This window comes from Chrysoperla carnea, chromosome 1, assembly GCF_905475395.1.
Source record: "Chrysoperla carnea chromosome 1, inChrCarn1.1, whole genome shotgun sequence".
Classification (NCBI taxonomy): domain Eukaryota; kingdom Metazoa; phylum Arthropoda; class Insecta; order Neuroptera; family Chrysopidae; genus Chrysoperla; species Chrysoperla carnea.
Window position 1 is genome coordinate 78,708,418 of NC_058337.1, and position 24,791 is coordinate 78,733,208.

Here is a 24,791-nt window from a genome sequence, read left to right on the forward strand (position 1 = left end):
TTTTCAAATGTTTCTTATAACTGTAACGTTTCGCGTTTTTTGAAAACAGTTTCAAAATGTATTTTTCCTTTTTTCTCCAATAATTAACTAAATCACTTATCAATAATAACAATAATAAAGCAAATATTTGTAAAATATTAAATTATAATTTTATCTAAAAATAAAAAGATTGTATTTGTGTATAAAGCAAAAAGCACGTCAATCCATCTAAATGTAATAAATAATAAGGAACAGTTAATTTGTATCTATTAATTGAGATACGAATTTCAATAGTTTAAGGAACGAAAGGGTGATAGGGACTCTGGTCACCTATAGCCTTCTATAACTACTCCACTGGTGCTTGTGTGTTATGAATATCCTTCTCTTCTTACACTAAATGTAGCTAAAAAAATTAATCTGTTCAAACTTTATTTCGACAGTTTGAGAATGAATTTTATTATAGCTATAATTAATCAAAACTTTTTATATTTAAATAATTGACACCTTTTTTAAATTTCAACGATTGAAACGCAGTTTTTAAATGATGCATTTTTTAGATTGCCGCAGTTTTCTTGAACGGGAACATACATGATAATACTATTCGATGCCATTATGTTTAATCATATATCTAATTTATAAAAATCTCGTGTCATGGTGTTTGTATTCAAACTCCTCCGAAACGGCTTGACTGATTTGTTAGATGGTGAAAAAAGGATTGATAGTTTGATTATGGAAATTATTTATTTACAAAAGAGAATTCTAGTTATTCTTCTCACAAGCAGTATAGTAGCAAAGTAGTTAAGTAGGAGAGGGTGTGTTAGCTGGTGGATAATTCAGACGGATTAAGGATAGTATTAGTCATTAATGAATAATTTAAGCTACAGGTGTTAATTTAGATTAATAATCGCTTATCAAAGGTTCAGGGGTCAACGAAGTTCACGAGGTCAGCTAGCATAAGTATTATAAAAATACTATAATCTTTGTATTTAAAAGAACAATATATAATTCTTCTAAATGAAAATTCATCATATTGTCCCTTTGTTGTTTATGTAAACAAAATCATCTATGTTGTTTCTTTCCTATTTTCTTTGAAAAAGTAATAAAATTGAAATATTATTTTGAATAAGGTATAAAACTATTTTATTATTGAATTATTTATTGACACTATCAAAAGAACAATGAGGGCTTAGTATTATCGCCCATTCTGTATAATCCCTATTTGTGCACAAAAAGCAATTTTTTACATATTTTATATTGACCTTACTTAATTTTGGTTCATGACCTTTTTCTAAAGCCTTGACCAAGCTTATAATTTCTTATACGATCAAAAATTTATTTAACTTGGACGGAGTGAGACATCGCTTTTAGTTAAAGTTTTAAAAAAAATCTCATCTGGTAAACATTTGGTCAAGGCGTTTCGATTCGGTCAAGTGTTTCAATTCTATCGAGTTTTTAGTTATTATTATATTTTATAAATCTTTACTCTATTACTTTATAGCTACTATACTGGGAAGTTATTCGTGTGGACCTCAAGGGTTGCACAAGACCCAATCCACGGCTTGTTGATGATTTCCGGTTATTCTATAAACTAGTTACTTTAATACTTTTTCCTGTTACAGAATTTTTTGTTTTATCAGCCGACAATAGTCATTCAAGTTTTCTATTCATGTTTATTACCGAGAAAAAAAGTTAAAATTAAACATTTTAATTTGAAATACAATTTTATATATACGTCCAAACATCATAATTAATTATAATCCTAATTACATAAAATTATGTTAAATAAATTATTAAAATTTATGGGATACACCAATATATATCTAAAAAATTACAGAACAGTAAACCCAACAAGCGCGGAGCCAAAAAAAATTTTTGAGGAACTTTGATGAATAATTAGCAATTTCACACCAAAGCGTTATTTGAATGATTAATAATTTTATACTTTTCTTGTCCTCACATTTGGCTATTTGGTGCGTAGTAAGTGTTCCTTTTGTTTAGTTCCTTTCGACGTATCGGGCTTTACGTACGATTTTGTGGAACACCTCATTTAGACATTTCAAATCGTCAAATGGACCTCAGATTTCTATATTTTGAAAGGATACCACTTGAAAATATTGAGAAAATCGCATAATAGTTTCGTTTTCAAATTCTTCGATTTACAATTGGATAAGTAGTTTTGAAATACATTTACTGATAAAGAAAATTGAGGTTTTAACCGTGGTTTCTATGTCAAATTTATGGAAATTTAGAATTTTTATATTTTCGTGTTTAAAAAATTTTTGTTCTCTACTATATGTTATGAGATAACTACAGATAGCACTGTATGTGAAAAAGTCAGTAGTTATTTCGCATCTGTTCCAATGGTTGAAAAGTTTTTTACAATTGCATTCCATTTTTCTTTTCGTCTTTTGTAACTGTTTGCTAAGTTGACTTGACTTCCATTAATTCGACACGACCCACGGCTTAAACTCATTCATGTTGCTTTATTGAAAAACCAACGTTTTCCTATTATCAAAAAGACAGAAAAAAAAATAGTTATGGAAATATAATTGCTTCATTATGCGCTCATTGTTTTATTGTCGATATACTGTGTACCCATATAATTAGAGTAATTAGATTAAAGTTAATAAATGCAATGAAAATATAAATGAAATATAATTAGCAAATCTATTTCAACAACTATATTTTATCAAATATGATTTACAAGTCGCAAAATACAGACCAACAAAAATTATCGTTTATTTAAAGAGCCATTATGCAATTGATCAATTAAGGTTATAGGTTACCTAATTTTTTATTACATATATATTTTTTATTAATATAATATAAAATATTTGAAAAAAAAAAATTTTTTTTAATTGATTGTATGTGCATAGTACTTTTTTATAAAAAAACTAACGGCATTCGACTTGGTTTTGATTAACGTATTACCTACCTGTCCAAACATGTTCATTATTTATTGTGAATTGGCGAATATTAATTAAACACGATAATCAAATAAGTCCTAGATTAACTTGCCAAGTGGTCATGGACATATTTTGAGGGCGGTATACATAAAAATTGCATTTTTTGAAATTTTATTTTAAGCTTATAAAATTCAAAATGTTCTTGTATATGACTTACAGAGTTAAGGAAGAGGCTACGTTTTTATGAATAAAATTTTATATGAAATGAATGCTTATTTGAAGAAAACATCAATTTTTAACAGAATAACTTCATTTAATTAAAAATTTAACATCCTTTTTATATCGCCGTAACTATTCGGAAAATAATAGCGATTTCAGACTTACAACTATCAAATATATCCTTTTGGAATTAATTAGATAATCAATTTTAGTGCCTTTTGCCTAATATTAGAGGAAGTTACACTTTTCTTTGTATTTGGATGTTGCTTAATTTCAATTTTAAAAATATAATTTTTTTTTTTTGTTTTTTTTTTGTTTTTTTTTTTTTTTAAATATTCACTACGAAAAATATTTTAGAGGTCCATAGTATATCGTCAGGTCACAAAGAAGTACATGTATCCCAAAATTGATCATTTATTTTGCTACGGCTACATTCATGGTTTTATAATTTAAAGATTCAGATGTGGGCATCGTATTATCATCTTGCGCTTATAATGTTGCCAAAATGGATCTAGGTAGACTGAAAATAGATACATCTGCTTTTATTGAAATATGAAAATCGAAGATTAGATTGGCTGTCCTGGAGTTTCACACATATAGCCCGTAGAGTGGCTATTCCTAAAAGTTGACCTATCCCCGGCCAGTACTCCATGAACTATTTGAAGTTGTTTCCGGACATAAAAAGTGTTTTGACGTGAACGAAATTCAGGTGAGAGAGGTCTTCAAAGAAAGGCTGAATCAAGTGAGTCCATCTCTTCAGGGCAATAGCTCTACAGTGTCATAGCTCTACAATTGCTACAATGCACAGATAAGCCCAGTCGTTCTGCGTGCCTGTCGCCTTATCAATGTCCTTTAATAGCCCCAACACTTCGGGCAATAGAGATCTTTTGAAGCGAGATACAAATATGTACCTCCCTCCATCTACGTTACATTATTTACAATATTTCTGGTGACGTTTTAGGAACCAATTTAACTTACAAAAGAGTTAACGATAATCGTAAATCGATTTTATAATTGAATGATTCTAAGTAGGCAGTTTTATACCATTTTGTTATTAATATTAGCGATATTGTGAAAGTTATGTGTAAAACTTGCAAATAACTGGAATTAACCTATAATTTAAATGTAAATGACATACATTAAGTTATATTTTTATGATAGAGCTATGTAAAAACTGTTCAGAGTACCTCACTTAAATATAAAAATGAAAAAGCTTTAAAAGCTTTTTTTCATTCGATAAACAAAATAAGCACACACAGCTCATAAAATAAAAGATAAATGTTTGCATTATACGAAAAATTCGATAAAGATAATTATTATTTTGTGCCATAAAAGTTAGAATAATAGAAATATTAAAAATAATGCACCGCTACAGTGAAATAGATTTTATTACAAGTGTTGTGATTTTTTAGTATTCCGTTTCGTACATAATTTTCGATTTTGAGATTTCAATAGAATTATCAAGAAGTATCTATTTTCACTCTCTGTAACTCCATTTTGATAACATTGTAAGCGACAGAAGTGGGTTAGTTCGTGTACCTAATTAGTATTTAAATTGTAATAGAAATTTTGTATTAAGGTAGTACCAGCATGAAATCACTTTTCGACAGATTTGGCCGAATTTTTTTTCTCGGGTTTATAATAGCTTTATTTATGAATTCCTAAAATTTCATAATTTTTGACCGTTACCGTTACTGTAAATCTATCTAATTTCAAAGATAATAGGCAGCAATATTGTTGAATGCAATTCTGAATATTTTGACAAAAATTACAAGTCTACACATACAATTAAATACTTACATACATATAAAAATTTGCTTTTATATTTAATATTCAATTAACAAAATTAAAAAATTAAAGAGAATTGAAAAAATAAATAATATGATGTTATTTTTAATGGTTTTGATGTTATTATTCTTGCTGAAAACTGACATATACAAGAACTCGTTGTAAGCATTGAGAGCGTCATCAAACTTCTTTTGTATGGCTTAATAAGTAAAAAAAAAGAAAATCACATTTAGTTAATCCAATTGTTTAAAAAAAAAAAACCCTTTAAGTCAAAGTATATGATAGCAATAAGAGAGGACGAAGTTGAAGGTGAAATTCTTTAAAATTTGTATAGGAAGATTTTTTATAAGAAAAATTAAATAGAAATGTACTAAAGTTAAAGCCTTTCTAATTTATGAATTATGATCTTCTTAGGTCTTGTCTTCTGTTTAATTCTGTTAGATACTTAAAACGAATTAAACAAGTCGAAATAAACAAAAATAATATTTTAGCAAATATTAAAGAACAAAACAATAAAGTTTAAGCAAAAATGATAAGATGCTTTTTTTTTTAGTAAATACACTTTTTTGTATGAAGTACGCACTTAAAGCACGTAATCAGAGTGTTTATGATATTTGTTTTGGCGTCTGTATATTATGTAATTTGTCCTCTACGCACGGGAGAAAAACGGTATGAACTATAAATTTTAATCCTGAATGTAGACGAAGCAGTGACAAAAGAAAACATAACAATAAGAATTTTTTTACGTTGACAAAGGTCGTATTTAATGATTGTTTGTTAATAAAAAATTTTATTGTAACAACTGTTCCTTTTAGTCACTTGATCTATTTATAGTTCTTTTAAGAACTGATAATAGAAAATTAGGAATTATTAAAAAAAAAAAAAAAAAATTGTAACAACATTTAAAAATACGCCCGGCAAAAACGGATTTTTCTTCGGATCTTCTCTAAACTTAACACCGATTTTCTTAATAACAAAGAACCCTCTCGATTAAACTACCTTTCAAACAAAAAAACAATAATCGAAATCATTTCAACCGCTTAAGAGAGTCGATGTCACAGAGAGACAGGCAAACAAACTTAGCGGTCAAAATACACCTATCTTTTTGTGACGTAGGTTAAAAATTCATTAAGTTATTGTTAAAAGTTTTAAGAAAATCATTTTCCAAGATGAAATAAAATAAATTTCGATTATCGAAAGCCGATCATAAGATAATCGAAGATTTTTTTATTTCAATCCTAATTGGACTGCTAGTTTTACTCGACTGAACAAAATTAGTGATGTTTCCTTTTTTGGTACTCTTTCTATTTTTTTGAAAGTAATGAATTGAAATAAATACAACCAATAACTTTCTAACTCAATCTCATTTTCTAAACAATAAATGTTTCAATGAATTTCGAAAAGTAATAGCATTGTCGATCTACTTTTTTTATACCATGTATATATGAATTATACATAAAAGGTATATTAAGTTAGTCCCATGTTACGATTAAAAATATTTTACGAATTCGTTCGAAGAGATGCCACAGATGTTGGCAGACATACAGGGTCAGTTTCATAAATAAATTTTGTGTCTAAACACTTAAGATTATTGACATTAACATAATTATTCTTAAATTAAAAAATTCCTAAAACTTAGAACTTAACCGTTCAAGTTTGATTATAAGGTGACAGCATAATGATTTTTAAATATTGGTATACGTAGCGACAATGGGGAAAAATTATTTGGTGTAGAGGATCAAATTATTCCAATGTCAGATTCACAACAATGTTCCCTTTCAAGTATATATAGATGGATTTTGAGTTTTTGGAGTTAAAATGATTGGCTGTTGCTTCGATAGACAATCGAATTTCTTACTGATGATGGACTTATATAAGTGGATAATGTCATGTCGCTCACATCGGAGTCAATCACCAAGGATGTGCAACTAAAATTTTATGATAACAGGAGTAGCTGAAAAGAATTTCGTCACTGTTGTCAAAATAGACGTGTTCATTCCCAGATGTTTTTAAAAATTCACTATTCGGAATAAAGTAGGAAGTAGCAACCATAGCTTAAAGCATTGTTGATTGGAATCCTTCGAGAGCCGTGGGATGTGATGGTTCTACTCATAAATAATGTACTTTTCTTATTTGTAGATCAATCAGCAGCATAAAAAATAATATTATCTACATTTTGAAGAACCAATTTTCTACACTTATTGTTACTTGTCATCATATCTCTATATCTAATATTGACTAATCATTTTCAATTAACGATTTGCAATTAAAAATTTATAAAATATTTTACTTTTTAACTTCCCGCTAAGAAAATAGGGAAGTTATTGTTTTCACCCCGTTTTGCCAAAATCGAGTTTTCATCAGATCTCGACGTTTTAAGGTGTCAGGAAGCTTCCCTGACTACTTCCGCGAGGGTGTCTGTATGGCTGTATGTATGTATGAGTGTGTGTGTGTGTGTGTGTGTATGTAAACCTCTCATAACTTTTGAACGGCTTGCCCGACTGGATCCGTGTTGGTGCCATTCGAAAGGGCTTGACCAAACTTAGATTTTGGTCAAGCCCTTTCGAATGGCACCTATTTGGACCGATTCGAACCGATAGCTTTCGAGAAATCTCAAAAAAACTGCAAAAAAAAATTTTTTAAGTGGTTTTTTTTAATAACTTTTAAACGGATGTATCGATCAATTCCAAAAACTAATCAGCTCTCAACATCAAAAAACCACGTCGATCACCACCAGTCCGGTCAAATTCGGTTGATTCGTTCGTGAGTTATCGTTGACCTCAAAATTTTTTGTTCTATCAATTGAAACTTAAAGATTCTTCATGAAGCTTCAAAAACTGCGTCGAATGCCACCAACCGCGTGAAAATCGGTTTATTCATTCTAAAGTTATCGCGATTTGAAAATTTAAAAAATAGTGTTTTATCAAACACTAAGATCACATCTAATTACAATAAAATGCGAGCGGATGTAACATCAGAATAGATAAAATTTTTTACACGTTATGAGTCAATACTTAGCGGGAAGTTACAGGGATGACCTGCAGGGTCAACCGTTTTCCAAATTTTTTTTTCTGTTTTGTTTTGTTTTGTTTTTTGAAGTGAAAAAATTTTTAGCCGCGTTGATCGATTTTATTTTAATAGTTTTTTGGCATGGGCTTAAAACTTTAGCTTAGTGGTCACCATGATTTAAATTACCACCTCGAAAGAATAAGAAGGGTACTAGTTTTTCAATTATTATTGCTGCATAGTGTGCATTGTTTTGTATAAAGACAACATTTTTGGTAAGTTGATTGATCATCTTTATACAAAAAAATTTGCGTCAAAAAGTTGCGATTTGGTTTGATCAATCTGCATGGAAATAAGTAATATTTAAACAAAAAGTCTTTATGAAATGTAAATGCTTTGCATTATATTTTAGCAAGTTTGAACATTTTTTATTAACAACACTGTAACAAAAATTACTTCATGTACTTTTTTTTTCCTTAAAATTATACAATATAAGGCCCCCAAGGATAAAATCATGCAATTAAAAAACATGATATATTAAAAGATAATTAACTTTATAAATAAACCACTAATTGTTTTATTTTTTGCTAAATTTAAAGCAAAAAGCTCCTTTTTTGAGGGATATTAAATGGAAATAATTAAAATAATGAATTTTTTAATCTTTAAAGCTTTTTATATATATTAAATTATAAAATATTTTTCCCATGATCTTAATGATATTAAATAAAAAAAAAAGCATTATTTATTCAATCGCTAGAGGATAATTATATTAAACTTTATCTCACGGGAATGAAAATTCATTGTCGTGTGTTAAACTAAGGTATAGTTAGTACGTATAAAATAAATTGCAAGAATATAAATCAATATTTATAAAAGAAAACTTTGAAAAACGGATAGTTTTTACAGAAATTTATTCAAAAATCCACCTTTTTGGGTAATTTCACATTCAAACATTTTTTAAGGCTGTTTGTTTTAAAATAAGATTATCTACAGATTGGCAGGAAAATTTACACTAAGACTTAGAGCGACGTTTATTATAGCGCCAGTTCACAAAATTATTTTTTCTACTTTTAATAAATCGATGCGATGATTTACAAACAAACCATCCTCATTTTAAATGCAATTAATTCCTATTTAAGCAGCGATTTTCGACGAAGTAAAATTAATAAGAAAACATGAATTTAAAAATTGACGTCATAAAAATGAATTTTGTAACTATGTTGTCAATAGGTTCACAATCTACTAATCTTATCCGGTAATACATAAAGCGTTAAGGGAGAAAGGGCGTTTTTTTTACAGATAAGAAAATGAAAAAAAAAATATGATAAAATATTATTAAAATTTCACTCGATGAAATTTTTTTTTATATAGATCGTAGTGGCAAAGAAGCTCCGTACATTTAGCATTGAATGTTTCCCCCTCGCCCCTCTTCCTTAAGTGCATAGCCTTACTCCCTTAATACACTCAAAATTTAATATCCGTTAAAAAAAGCTGAATTTTATGAAATTTTTCAATCAAAAGTTCAGAAAAATCTTATTTTAAATGTCGTTGGTCACAGTTACAGTCATAGTACTCGTTTGTTATTAGGCAGACATCTTATGCGTGTTGTTTAATGTTGGTTACACAGTAATAAAAAATACATGTCAATAACTTTTTATTTGCATTGTAACAGGTAGTTATAATGTTATATTGGGTACACCTTCTGTGTTTTTTGTTTTCATTTTTTATTGCACGTAATGTACGCACCTATTATAGTGACAAAATATGCGACACCTTTCCAATTTATTTTAATTTCCCTTTTCATAGCACGTACAACACATATTTCATCTTACAAAAGCCAATGATATTTCTTCTAAAATATATTCTAAGAAAAGCCATCTTCGAAAAATTTATATTTTAACATAAAATCAGTTTTTGTGTGTATCTAAAATTTCTCCCTGAATCAACTTTTTTTAAACCCAACAAATATGTGCAAACAGTTTTAAGAGTAAGAGTAAGAGTAAGTAAACTTACAATGAAATCTTTGTTTAAAACGCTATTTGTAACTGAAAATTTAAATCCATTGGTAGAAACTTGAATATTTGATTATAATTTTAAATTATGGAAAAAAAAGTTTGGCTATGGGGACTGCCGTCAGAAATGAATTCTTTGGAATAACTGTGTTTTTTTAAATTTCAATATTAATAAAACCATGAGTAATTAAAACTTAAAATTGAAATTATTAACATACTTTAGCTTAACCACGCGTTTCTGTGGATTTGTCAGATATTAAATAATAGGGGAGTAAATCAAAGTTGTCTGGAAACGAATTTGAAATTTATAGGCATATTTCCACCCCTTTTTATACCATGTATATATGAAATATATCAAGGTAAGTATTCTAAGTTTAGTCGTAAGTTTGTAACGTTTAAAAATATTGATCCTACATTCAAAATTTTGTCATAGCTGTTCATAAAATCACTTAATTAGTCCATTTCCGGTTGTCTGTGTGTCTGTCTGTCAGGAAACACGATAACTCAAAAAGAGAAACAAATAGAGATATCAAGCTGAAATGATATCAAGCGAGAGTCAAAGCTTAAGAAAATCAAGACCGGCTCAAATCTTAAAAATAATGGGCCTCGATTGTTAAAGTCGATATGTAAACTTTTGTTCTTATTTCTTTCTTTCATCTTTTCTTCTTAATTTTTTATAATTAAAGTACTTTATTTTTGCGAAAACAATTAAATCTGTTGGTAGCTAACAACCTCTCTGTATTTGCATTATTTATTCACACAAACAAGATTTTTGTATAACGTTTGGATAAAAAACAAAAATTTCCATATTCTATAGCATTACTAAAATTTGAATTGATTGTTGCTTCTAAAAAAAAAAAAAAAAATAACAAAATGCAAAAACCTCGAAATAAAATAGTTTTCTCTGACCATTTATATACATTATGTGGTATTCTTCATAAATGTTGTTTTGGATGAATGGGTTGAATAAAATAAGATACTAATCTACATAAGTTTTGGATATCGATATAATATAATTTGATATGGGTCATACAAAAAGTGTAAGATATTATCATCGCTAGAATACTAACCGTGTCTGTTTTCTAAAGCCTATATTTGAATAAAAATACATTTTTTTTTTATGTTTATAAATACAAATTCAAAAAATGTGCTGAAAAATAAAGTTAAATGGAATACGGAATGGAATGCCAAGTCTATAATGCGGCAAAAAATTCAACATTAAAATCCATTAACTCGCTCAAAACTACTTAGAATTGTTTCTAGTGCTTACAAAACTTACCCCGATAAAATCAATCTACAGTGAATCAGGAGAGCATACACCATCAGTAAGAAGAAAATACCTGACATTTAAATTCGACATCATTGCAATAGAAAAACAGAAGCATATCATAACGCAAAAACTATTGCCAATAAAAAATATTGCCAAATTCAACCAAACCTATCGTAAAATCATAATTTCAAATATTTTTATACTAAGTAAAGAATTAATTGGACACATTTAATGGCCTGCTGTCACGAAAATAGACATAAAACTATCTTTATCTGAACAACGAAAGCCGCTGATACGGAAAAATTCTACTTGATTTCGTACTTGATCAGGGTATGATATGTTTATCAGCTCGACAAAATGTTTTGCCTAGCAACGTTTTGCTGCCTTAGTGTGAATCAGCCTTAAAATGTAGGTACTGTTGGAATTATCTGTTTGCATTAAGCTCAAACAAAACCCACTCAAGAACATCCATATACGCTTCCAATATTATTATCTTGCCTGTATTTAAGACTATCTTTAAACATCCTTATGAATCCTTAAACTTATTATTTCACGTACAAACTGAACATACCTTTGAGTACTATGGAATGAAAAGACAATGATTATAATCCTGGTTTGTGCATAAAATAAAAAAATACTGAATGGATTTGTTTATAGACTTTCAAAAGCATATCTATTCATATATATTCAAACTATTTAAACGCTTTTTACATAAATGCACGACTTTTTGACACTCGTTGGGGTCTTTAAACAAATAAATGCTATTATTATTATTATTATTCCTTCTAAAAAATTTGTCTTTCTGAACACGAAACAACTATTGTATTACCTACTAGGAATATTGAATCACTGAAATTAGTTTTGCCAGGTAAAAAAGCCGATATCGCCCAGTCGTAAAAACAAGAAAATTTATGTAATAAACGTTAAAGCTGCAATATTTTACCGTTAAAGATTACTTACTAATAACTGGGCGTTGAAAATTAAAATCGACCACGCAAAAGATTAAAAAAAGCATTATATATATAGTAAATACTATTTCTATTTGAATATGTTTTTATCAAAAAGAAGAACCACCCGCTTCGCTGGGCATCTCAATTTTAAATACAAACATTATTGTGTTACTACCTTCACTTCATACGCCGTCACTTATCCTCCTTTTAGTCACAATTTCGTCAATTTTATTATTTTGGTACGGGATCCTAATTTTTTCAGCCCATGTTACTCACTGATTATTTATAAAAATTTTAAGATATAAGTAACTTTAAATAGATAATAAATAGGTAAATATTAACAAGATATAAACAAAAAATATAACAGAGATATTTTTTTAAGATAGCTATTGGATAATATCGAAAAAGGTCGAATAGAAGTTTGTTTGGTCGTTTAGTAAAGTTAGACTTCCTCCCTTATGCTTGTATATCTCAATAGCTTTCCATAGATTTAATACTTGACCCTTTTGGGCAACATGTAAAAATTTTCATTTGTTGGTCAGGAATATGTCCTTCTTCTATTAGGTGACTCCCAAATGCTGATTCACCTGTTTTCATCTTCCAGTATCACCAATGTTCACCATCCTAATTTTGAAACTTCTCCCGGATTGACCAATGTACCTACAACTCAGCACAGTCTTTACACTTTAATATTGATCCCCGATTGATTCAATTTGTCCGGTTATTTTCAGACAAAAGATCATATTTGTTCGAATTATAAATGTAATAAAATTTTTAATAATTATTTTTAATTTTTTTGTTTTCTTTCATTTTCAGTTTACTTCATCATCAACTTGGAAGTCACGAGTACCAAACACAATATCAGCATCATCACAAAATGTATTAAAAGCACGCCAACGTGTTATTAAAATGTTAATAATTGTTGTGTTAACGTTTGCATTATGTAATTTACCATTTCATGCACGGAAAATGTGGCAATATTGGTCGGATGATTACAAAGGCAATAGTAATTTTAGTACACTACTTACACCAACAACATTTTTACTGACATATTTCAATTCTGGTAAGTTATTTTTGATTTTCTTGGAAGGTTTTGTTAATAGAACGTGGGACACCACGATTTTTTTATAACTGATGAATATATACTTCACACTTCGTGAATGGCTTCCTTTTGACGAGTCTTCCAAACGTTTCTCTACGATTACTATCGAAAAGGCTGCGTTTTCAAATGAGCATGATGATGTCATATTTGACACTCTGACCACTTGATAACATTAATAACATTCATTTGAAAACGCAGCCTTTTCGAAAAAAATTGTAGGGAAAGTTTGATAGACCCCGGCTAGAAATTTCAGTTAGGGATTTATTATGTTCGAATGAGACATTCCGAATTCCTTGTTTGGTACGAGTTAGGCGTCTGCCATGAGGCGCGAATGGTAAACGTAACGCACTTCCAACGGATCCACTCTGAACGGATCCACATTAGGCTTGCCTAACGTATGCCACTGTAAAAGTTGCAGCTCACTTTGTCTTATTTTAACCCCCGAACCAAAAAATGGGTGTTATAAGTTTGATCACTATGTGTTTCTGCCTGCCTATGAGTCTGTTTGTGGCATCGCAGCGCCTAAGTGGATGAATCAATTTGGATTTTTTTGTTTATTTTGAAGAGTAATTTAGTAGGAAGTGTTCTTAGCTATGTTTCAAGGGCGAATTTGGCGAATTTAAGGTTCCGTATCCGAAACAACTAAAACATTGGCGATATGATTCTCAAAATTGGTTCAAAATTCATGGAGAGTTTTCTTAGATTCGTTTCAGGTGCGAGTTACAGGTTCCGTATCCGAAAAATTTTCGAAGATTTTTTTTAATTTTGTAAATTTTACTTGTCGAGTTTTTATGTAGAAATTCAAACTCTTTTTATGTGAGAATTTTAAAATATGTATGTAAAAAGAAACAGCGGTTGTTAATCAATTATGAGTATGAATAATAACGTCGTAAAATGTCAACCAAATGATAAAAAGGAACTGTGGTTAACGATTTTTTTCTTGTTCTCCTCTTGTATCTGATTTAACAAGGCTGTACATTTGCACCTTCAATGCCTGATGGTGTTAGAGACAGCATTCATATACTCTTGTCATTGACTTTATAGTTTTATATAGACTAAGCACCGCCTATCTTTCGGTACAGTGAGAAGCATGCCAATATCTGAGATAATTGCTTAAGTCAACTAGGGATATTTATTAAAAAAAATACATTTATCAAAAGAATATAGGGATATTTATCAAAAAAATATATCTTGAATATAGGGTCATTTATCAATAAAATATACATTGATACTAATATTGTTATTTCACTAAACTTTCTCGCTTGTTGACTTAAAAAAATACTTATCCCGTATCACTTTACATTTTATCGTACGAATCTACAATGGATTTTACCTAAGCAATTACCTCAGATGTTGACACGTTTACAATCGTTTGACACTCAGTCTATGTAACTCTAACGTCAATGACTCTTGTTTAATTTACAACACAAACGTCTCCTACATAACAATAAATATAATTAACAGATATAAAGTTTATAATAAATCACAATAATTTTGTAAAGTTTCATATACATCTTGTACAGTTTAAAACCACATAAATTTTCATGAAATATTATTGGTACTAGGGTATATACATTGAATTGTCAATAGTTTGTAGTAAATAACAATTCTATTTACTATAGTCAACAATTTTTGACAAATTTTCAAACACAAAACTTTAAATTATTTAGGTTAAAGGACTTTCACGATAACAATGAAAATTAAATTTTGTTTGAACTAATTTTTGAAAGCGATAAAATATTTATTTTGACATATATAAAATTTATTGTAACGGAATTGTTCGCCATAATAATTTTAAAATAGATTTTGCCAAAACCAAAATGTTGATATACGAAAAACTTCATACGTTTCAGAACCGTGGCCTGGTTAAATTAAAAAATTTATTTTGTAGTTCAATGATCCTTGATCAAATATCTGCAAACTTAACCACATGGTGTTGAGCATGAGATAAAAAATTAATACATAATTTAATAAAAAGGTAAGAACCCGACTGCTTTAAATAAAATCTGAAAAGAACGAAACAAGCCCAGTAGTTTACATATCGATTTACATAGTTTACAAAGTCCAGTAGGTAACAGTCGGGGCCTATTATCGGGAAGATTTGAGAAGGTATAATTTTCACGGGCCCTGACTGTAACTCGCTGTATAAACTACTGGACTTGCTTCTTTGTTTTCAGATTTTATTTAACGTAGTCGGATTTTTTACCCTCTTATCTTATATATGATTACTTTAGCAAGTTTTTTTCTGTCCTAATTTTATCTCCATTATTCCTTTATCAAATTCCATGATTTACCCCTCATTTTCAAACCTAATATTTACAGAAATAATTAGGCTAATTGGTTTTAAGTTCTACGCTCCGGGAATTTGATCCCAATACTTTTTGCATTAAAGCGTATGCTCATCATCAGATGAGTACATTTTCTGAAATTCTGTTAAATACTTATTAACTGGTTAAAGTTGTTTGCATAGTTATCGATATTATTTTTGAGTAATATCGATTTATATTTTCCATATATTCTCATGTTAAGCCTTGCTTTTTGTCAGCTTAACATTCAAAGAAATTAATTCAATAGAATTTTTTTTAAATTATTCAAAATATTTTAAACTGATAATTAATCGTTATTTTTTTTAATCTGTCTTTTTAAAAATTATCATGAATACACGTCCTTAAATCATTATATTTTCTTATGCAAGACTTTATGATATCTATTTTTTTATTTTGAGAAATTCTATCCACGTTCATCTCATACTAATATTTGAGAAACATATTTAGATTTTCCTTTGTATTGTGGATTTTTTACAAAAGGATATGTAGTGTCAACATATTTTGTTAACGTCATATGACAATTTACTTAACTTGACTTGACTTGGCTTGAAACAAATGCTCCACTCTGATAATGTAATAAATTTTCTGTATTAAATATTATGTAATCATTTGAGCTTATAAAAATTACTCACCCATGTTAGTGATACATATTTTATGAAACCAGGATGATATAGTTCGATGTATAAATCCATTGATGCTTCGAACAATATTGAATTTATAGGTAAACACATGCAAACAAACAGAAAATGATTCAAAACAATGCATGATAGTGTATGTATACACTAATTTGCATACACTAGAAAATATATTTGAATATATTTATCAAAACTTTGAGCTGCAGATTAAACTGTTTTTTAAACAGTTCTTATCCAACATCTTTTTAAACATTATTTGTACATTTAAATGTATATATTTTCTCTAAAAACATACTATGTAATAAATTACCATTCGTAAAATACAGGTTGTTCCAAAAGTCCTGATAGCAAAGGAAGTATTAATTAATTTTTTGCTAACATGAACAAGGTATTTTTCATTATATCTTAGCATGCAAACAAACGTCTCAAGGAATTTCGTTTATTGAGAACTTGAATCATTTTCGAATATTTTAATAATCATCGCCTCGTTGCAATTGACAATGAGACTTGCAACACCTTAAAATGTGTAAAATGAAAGTCTAAGATCTGAATGTCAAATTGTAGCAAGAGAAAGGGCCTTCCTTATAAAGAGGAATGTACGTGTAAAGGTGGCACAAAATTGTGATTTCCATTATACTTTAAAGAAAAGTATAACTGGTACCAGTTTAACACTAACTTTTTTCTAATTTTTTAAGATTTGGATTTATTAGGTTTATTAAAGAAATAATGTATTGCCGTTACTACATAGTTATAACAACGTTAGGTTAGGCTAGGTCAGGTTAGAGTGGCTGTCCTGGGGTGGGACACACTAAGACCATATTGTCCGTTGTGATACCGTAATGGGTTGGCCCATCCCCGGCCACTATTGCATAAACCATTTGGAGCTGTTTAAGAACAGCAGGAAGGTTTGACGTCTACTGACTTTAGGTCGTCAATAGAGGCTTTTTAAGCCTGAAGGCTCAAGGTCCTTAGGCCTATGTGAGCTAAGCCATTTTCAACTAGTTTAAGTTACTTTTGTAAGGACTGAGATAGGTGGAATAGCAGAGAAATTACTTTTAGATTTTAAGAGCCGGTTTTATAATTCTATTTTAATGATTTTTGTAGTCTTAGTTTATTGTTTTGAATGCTTGGAATACATGGGCCGCTATGCTTAAACCATTGTTTGCTGAAAATGAAAACCTACTATTATGGTAACGTAAAAATTCAAAAAAATTTAATATAGAGATTTTTAACAGTTTAAAAAAAATGAAATAGCGATTTAGGTACTTACATCAAAAGTTGTTTATAAAAAAAAATAATTTAATTTATAATACTTCATATTGTTATAATGAACAAAAGCTTCTCAAACCATTAAAACTACGGGACGAAATAGAACATACTACTTAGTACCTCTATATGAAGATAATAACAAAAAGCCACATTTTAAAACATATTCAGATTATATAAACAGAGTATTTATTAATTTCTTTACCTTACTAACCTGATATTTAATTAATAAACTGCTGTAAGCTCCAGACTTAATATTCCAGTAAACTTTCATTTTTTAAACAATAAAGGAAATGGCAATGTAAAGCTGAATGAGAAATTGCCAAGCACACTTATAAAAAGAGGTATCTTTTAATATACCAGCACTGCTGTGAGCCATCAATATGTAAATTATATTAATTTAAGATGAGATTATTCTCCGAAAGCGAGTAAATAACATGGTAAATCGCGGTAATATCCCCTACCAATCTCCGGCAAAATATTCCTGAAAGAATTTCTCATTGACAATACGCACGACAAATCATTCCCGTATAAAATTTATCCTGTTTTTACAAAATATTTTTTAAACAAAATATCAAATAAAAATCAAAAAATGAACGCGAGAAAACAACTTGCAGACTTTGGTGCCTTTCCACATGTCTTTATTGGGGTTGAATTAGCGCGGGTTAGCAGTTTTATTTTTAACCTTTGTTTTCACTCTATGATGACGCCCACCATGGGATCCATGGGTTGGCCATGAGTCTTATGGGTTCATGTTAGCATGGACGTTCTCCTTGTGATTGTTTATTTATTAATGTAAAAACACTAAAAGAAAGCACGGTAAATACATTTATGTATAACCATATAAGTATAAACATTAAATAATCTTTATTTTTTGCTAATATTTGTATACATTTTATTTAGAGATATTTTGTCTTGAGAGTATTTCGTCCTAGAGTTATTTGTTCCGGAGATAAATTAACGCAAGCGCAAGGTTTCTTCTTTTTATAACCTTATTTTGAGCTATTTCATAATTGTTGGAGCTTTGCGCGTTACATACAATAACAAATGTACTCATCCTTTAGTTTAAAAAGAAAAAAAATGAAGTAAGTAGATATATGCTGGTTAAAATGAAAAATGAAAACCAAAATATAGACTTTAAGCATATGAATAACTGTCCACTTTTTATAGTGTATACTGAAGTCAAAATCAATATAGGTTAATTAGAAGAAACATTTATATTTTTCAAGTTCTATAAACGTATTTATTTGATTTATATTATCATCAATCTTTAATGTAAAGGGTTCCCCATTAAGAGTGTCATTTTATTGTTATCCTTACCCCTTTACAATTTATTATTTATGGAAAAGTAATGATGTTTGTTTGGTGTCAAACTTATAGCACACTTTTTTCTTAGTTCGGTGGTTAAAAAACAAAAAAAACACGCATTTGTAACTAGCTGAACTAAAAGGTAATAATTTCTTTAGATTTAACACGTTGATGATGTACTGGTGACTACTCTACTAACTAGGCCAATTTCCTCTAAATTCATAAGAATAAAAATAAATTAATAATCATAAATTTGCTGTTCGCATCGGCACTATATTCTGATCTAATACACCATCAATTCTACTAGTCATCGAAAAATGTTCTTTTTATAGAAACAAAACATTTATTTAATAGCGCCCTTAACAGGATGAAAAATAAAAATGCTCTAAAATAGATTAAATAGATTTTCATAATTCGTAAAACACAGATATCGTTTTATTTACTAACCATTTCATAATATGTGTAACGAAACCATGAGAAGAGTACACAGCCCCCGTGAGCTGCAGGCTGGAATTTTTGTTTAATATGAATATAAATTTTTTCTGAACGCTCAATATACAACGCAGTTTATATTTTTTCTTGTTCAATTATGGTAGTTTTCAATTGCATCACAAAATTCAAGCAAATGTTATCGCAAAAAAGTATGAGGGAAAAAGTTTTCACACTCTCTATGAATTAAAACAAATTATAAGATACCCCTTGTCTGCCGCTGTGAACCTCTTTAATGTACAAGTAGTTCATGATGTTCAATTAGTGAAAAATAACTAAGTTTTATAAAATAAGCTACCAAATAATTTTTATCTCTGACAAATATTAACTTATAAACTTTTTTAAATTAGTTATTTCTTCAAAATTACAAGAATATATTTTTATAGTTTTTATAATAGTTTTTATTTTAATAATGTTTATAAAATATTCTTTCAACTTCTTTCACATTTCGTTCTTCATTTTCAGATTTATTTAAAAAAATATAAAAAAAAACGATGCGAACTTATTGACACTCTTAATGGAAAATTCTGTAAATAGTAAAGCAATAGCATCGTAAAAAGCTATAGATTGCGTCAGAAACGTATATAGTTAATTATGTATTGAAATATAAAATCACTTTGATACAGAACAGGATTTGAAGAGTACCTTTTGTCTACATTTATTATTCAGATAAATAATAGACATATTGTTTTAGATAAATTAATGATATTATTTATGTTTTGATTCTACTAAAGGCAATATCTATTCGAATTTTCTCGAACAGATTATTATTTTAAATTTATGTATATGTATGTATACAAAATACAGTTAGAGAGTTTGTTGCAATGTGATGCTGGGTTAATTAATGTAATAGGTATTTTCGATACAAGTGGGATAAAAGCATTTTCAACGTACGCCTGCGAAATTTGAACAACAAAAGTTATCACACGTATATCGTACAAAACTTTATATATGCCTCTAAAACGATAATTATTATTAAAAATTTGTTATTCATTCCCACCCTTGTGCGAGAATGAATTCAATATCACACTAGGGTGGTATTGAACTATTCTTCCCACGCATACTGAGTGAGAAAAGTACTCCTTTCTCACGAGATAGGTAAAAAAATTTAATTTACCCAGCAGAAACCGCGTAGTTGAAAACTAACAAAGAAAAATAGGGTTGCTACTGTCATATACAGTTTTTTCCAAAGCCCAATAGTCAAAACACTATTGAATTTATACAATAAAGTATAGACATTCTTAAGTAAAGTAGTTTAATGTTTTATTAATTAAAAGTTTTTCTTCGTACACTATTAGTACTATTTTCGACCATATTATTACTAATTTTTTCGCCATGAAGCTCTTGCAGAGTCGGAGGGCTCTCGAGCTGCATGGAATGTTCTGTATAAGCTTTACGAAAATTACCTTTTATCTGCTCAATGATGAAGCACATTTAAGAACACTTGTTGTTTTAAGAATTCTTCGATTAGAAAACCGCCGCTGATATTCCCAAACTGACGCTCTTAAATTTCCGTAACAATATCCGTTAATAAACTGAATATTGGTATATTTTTGATTTATAAACGTAGCTATTAAATTAATCATATTAATCAACTTGAGATTTGATTTTGTTGGTTAAAAGTTATTATTTTCTGGATTGAAACTATTGAAGCATTTGTTTGTACAAGCCTTAAGAAATAATATTATGCTTTGATATATTCTATAACAAACCGCATTGAAAGATATATTATTATATTAATATTATCATCTTCGAAATACCATCAATGACTAGAGGCTTGACTAGACTTCATTAATTATTAATATAATTTTGATTTCCGTCCCGATATTCCAAAGTAAAAATATTTATTTTATCTATTTTGAAAGTAGAACATATTCAAGACATAGGTTCTTAATCTAATATTATAAACTAGCGATTCGTCTCGGCTTCGCACGGGTGCAATGCTAATGCCTGTAAACGGGGAATAAAATTGACTATGTTAAAATGTAAGAAAATCACTTTTTTAATGATTGGCAACTTTTTGTACACATCAACATTATGTAGATAGTGAAAATATTTAAAAACAGGCTACCCTGCTTTTCGTAGCAAACGAAAGGTTACTCATTTACTCGCTGACAGAATAGTTAAATAAAATTTGCATTGCAATCGCAGGGACCTCTCTGATTAAAAAGGGTCCAGAACGGTCTCGGAATAGCAATTTTTTGGCAGAGAAATTTTAATTTTTTGTATCAAAATACATCAAAGCAGTGTTTGATTAATATCATAGAAAATGATCGTAAGATCGATCACTCAAATTGAAATTAATAGATTGATTAGTTCAAGAAATATTTAGATAATGGACCTATTAAAATTCAGATTTGGTTAAAATTACTTAAAAATAGTATCTTCAGCCAGTATGTCTTCTTCACTGTCAAAGTTGCTGTCTTTTTTGTAGAAATGTCAAAATGCTGATTAACACTTAATGGTTAAATCAAGATCTGTTGATTCTTCTCATTGGTAAATGAGTCACCAAGAATTACGATTAGGTAATTGTAGTCGAAATACGTATATAAAACAAAAAATTGATCTAGGCATTGGGGTGGATTTGAAATTTTTTATAGCACTCGGTTTTATAGAAACAAACTGTTACTTGTTAGAATGATTCAAATTACGACTAATGTCGTTAAATCTTCTATTGATAAGAAAAATGTCACATGATAAATTAATTATAAAAAATTATAAAAAGTGCCTGTATCCATCTTATTGAAGGAAAAATTTCAAGTTATACGCCTTAATTGGATTGCAAATTGGACGACGACTTGTCGGTCGTTATCGCGTGACCGCAATGTTGTACAAAATCAGATACACAAAGCGTTATATTCTTTTTATGAATAATAAATGGTATAAGAGCGAATATCCGAAAATGTAAGATACCATAAAATATATTTATTTCTATTTTCGAAGTGATGACTTTCATTTAATTAGTTAATAAATGGCTCGGTTAATGAAATACTGTAGGTACATAAGCAATCAACGGGCAGTTTAAATAATTTTATCTGCATATATTCCAGGGTGTTTTCTTTATTATACGCATAAACAAAAGAATTTAAATAAGTTTTAATGCAGTTTATATACTTATAGCGCAAAGTAATATTTATTCAATTATATTTTGCTTGTCAGTCTGAATACAAAGCCAAAGTAAAGTACCTGTCCTTTTAAAAACATTCTCTAAAATATTAAAATATTCCAAAAACAATTCTTTCTATAAATCTTTTGAATGAATAACATAGTTTTTGGTGTTGCATAAAATATATGAACTATTTCAATACTTTTCTGTAGAAAAATGTACAGTGATATTAAAAACTTGAAGTAATTATATACCCAACATTACCTAATAATATTCATGCTTGGTTCTAAGGTAATTTTTTTATTTTTACTTCCAAAATACAGTATATTCGCCGATAGAGATACTTTTTTTTTTTAATGAATATTCCTGCTTGTTAAAAAAGTAAGGTTGTGAAATACAAACAAAACTTTGATAAGGTGTGCAGTAATTAATAAACAACGAAAAACATCGTTTAAATTCTACAATATCCATTTGTTGAAAAAATAACATACAATTCGCTGATCGAACAATCGATTTTATTTGAAAATAGAAATCGAAATCGATTAAAGAGAGAGCTAATTGATACTTTCTTTATTTATTAATTTAGTTTGGTTATTTACAAAAAATGTGTTAAATTAAAAAAATTTGTTTGGTCCTTTTTCAGTCAATTGCTGGACCTAAAAATCACTTTAACAAAAAAATATGCCTCGAATAGTATCATTCCAAAACTGGTAAAGAGGAATGAAGCTTGAGAAATTGTAATTTACTTTATTGTAATTACAAAATATAAAAATGGGATCAATATTTAATAAAAATTTTCCGATATTCAACCGTGCTCCTGAAACGATCAAAAGTACTGATTTTGTTCACCATATGAGGGAGTTAGATACATAAATTCTATACTGTAATTACTATGATATCAATAATCTTACATATGCCAAATTTTAATTTTTCACTGAAGTAACTTAAGTCCATGCCGGCAAAGTGGGTGGCGTATACTTATTTTATACAAGTAATAGGACGACGTAAGGATCTTTTATATTTTCACTATAAGATTTCTCGTCTGCTTAAGAAAACAACCCTTCAAGATCAATTTATATCAAAAACGGAACTAAAAAGACAATTATACCCACCAAACTGGGTACCTTTCTACTTAATGAAAGAGCTATAGAATAAACGAACCTACTACTTCAAACGAGAACGAGTAATTAGAAAAGTTTTCTTTGGAGACTTGTTATTTCATGAATCTAGTATATGGTGTTTGTTTAATCGAACTAACCTCTTTATTTATGAAATCTGGCACTTGATCCACAATCACGCGGAGTATGCTGGATGAGTATACTAAGTGCTCGTACTCGAGAGTATACCACTCTCTTTTCTAACTTTACAACTATCCCATTTCTATGGCTGATATCGATGTGGCAAATGCTGTTGCGGCTACTCCCTGTGCGTATAGCTACTACCACTATCATCACGTTTATTAGAATAAAATTAACAGCAATAATTATTTTGTTTGTTTAAAAGAAAATTAATACAAAACAAACCGTTATCAAAAACAAGAACTATTGTATCTTGTATAACAAGATACAGTAGCTACCGAACTCCACAAGTAATCACGAGAATCTTGAGATGAAGCTCGCGTGTACTAGTCTGAGTTCCTCGTGTTGTCCCTAAACCGGGACAACGAATTTTTTGCAAATTCGGACAAGGAAATGACAGGTGACACATCACAAGTATTACATGCATATTATCATGCCTGGCTTGATTTCGTGCTACTTTGCGAGAGTGTGGGGAATACGTGGGGTGCACTGCGAAATGTTGCCCCATCTAACTGTTGGTATAAATGAAAATACCTTGAGTTTTTTGTTCCACGGTATGTATATTCATATGCGGAACGTAATGTTTCTCAACCTTAAATCTTTCATGTATTTCATAAATTTATTTTCATTTATTTTTCATGAACTGACAGTTCAGTATAAGTCGATAAAAAGTTCTCCATAAGTCCAACTAAATCTTTTTTTAAAATTTTACATTTTATTTAAATAAATAAAAAATTTGTTTTGTTATTAGCAATTGTTTCTGGAAAAGTTTCCAGTTTCCCTCTAAATTAAATGAAAATATATTTTGTTTTTTATTTTATATGTCAAAAAAAATGTAATTTTATTTCTCACATTAAATGACAAGGCTAAATAAAGCTAAGTAAAAGTGTGTTTACGATTACATAGCACCGGATAAAATGAAACGCTTATAATGTTAACCTTGTTTGTTTGATTGCACGTAGCTGACTCTGCATTTCAAATAAATTTATGCAGTCCTGTATTCTATGAAACATTTCGCTGCCATACATTCGATAAATCCTTAAATTTTGACAAATATAAGGATGTCGGTTTGGGAAATATAAAGGGTGAAATAGCGATGAAGGACGTATCTATCATTTGGCAATAAAATA

At 29.0% G+C, this 24,791-nt stretch overlaps 1 protein-coding gene across 1 annotated transcript in view; it reads left to right on the forward strand.

Moving 5' to 3' along the window:
- LOC123291118 (trissin receptor-like) overlaps window positions 1-24,791 on the forward strand; it is a 97,123-nt gene that overhangs the window by 66,563 nt on the left and 5,769 nt on the right. Inside the window, exon 5 of the mRNA XM_044871583.1 lies at window positions 12,947-13,193. Within this exon, the coding sequence (XP_044727518.1) occupies window positions 12,947-13,193 (247 nt within the window). The remainder of the gene's footprint in view (window positions 1-12,946; window positions 13,194-24,791) is intronic.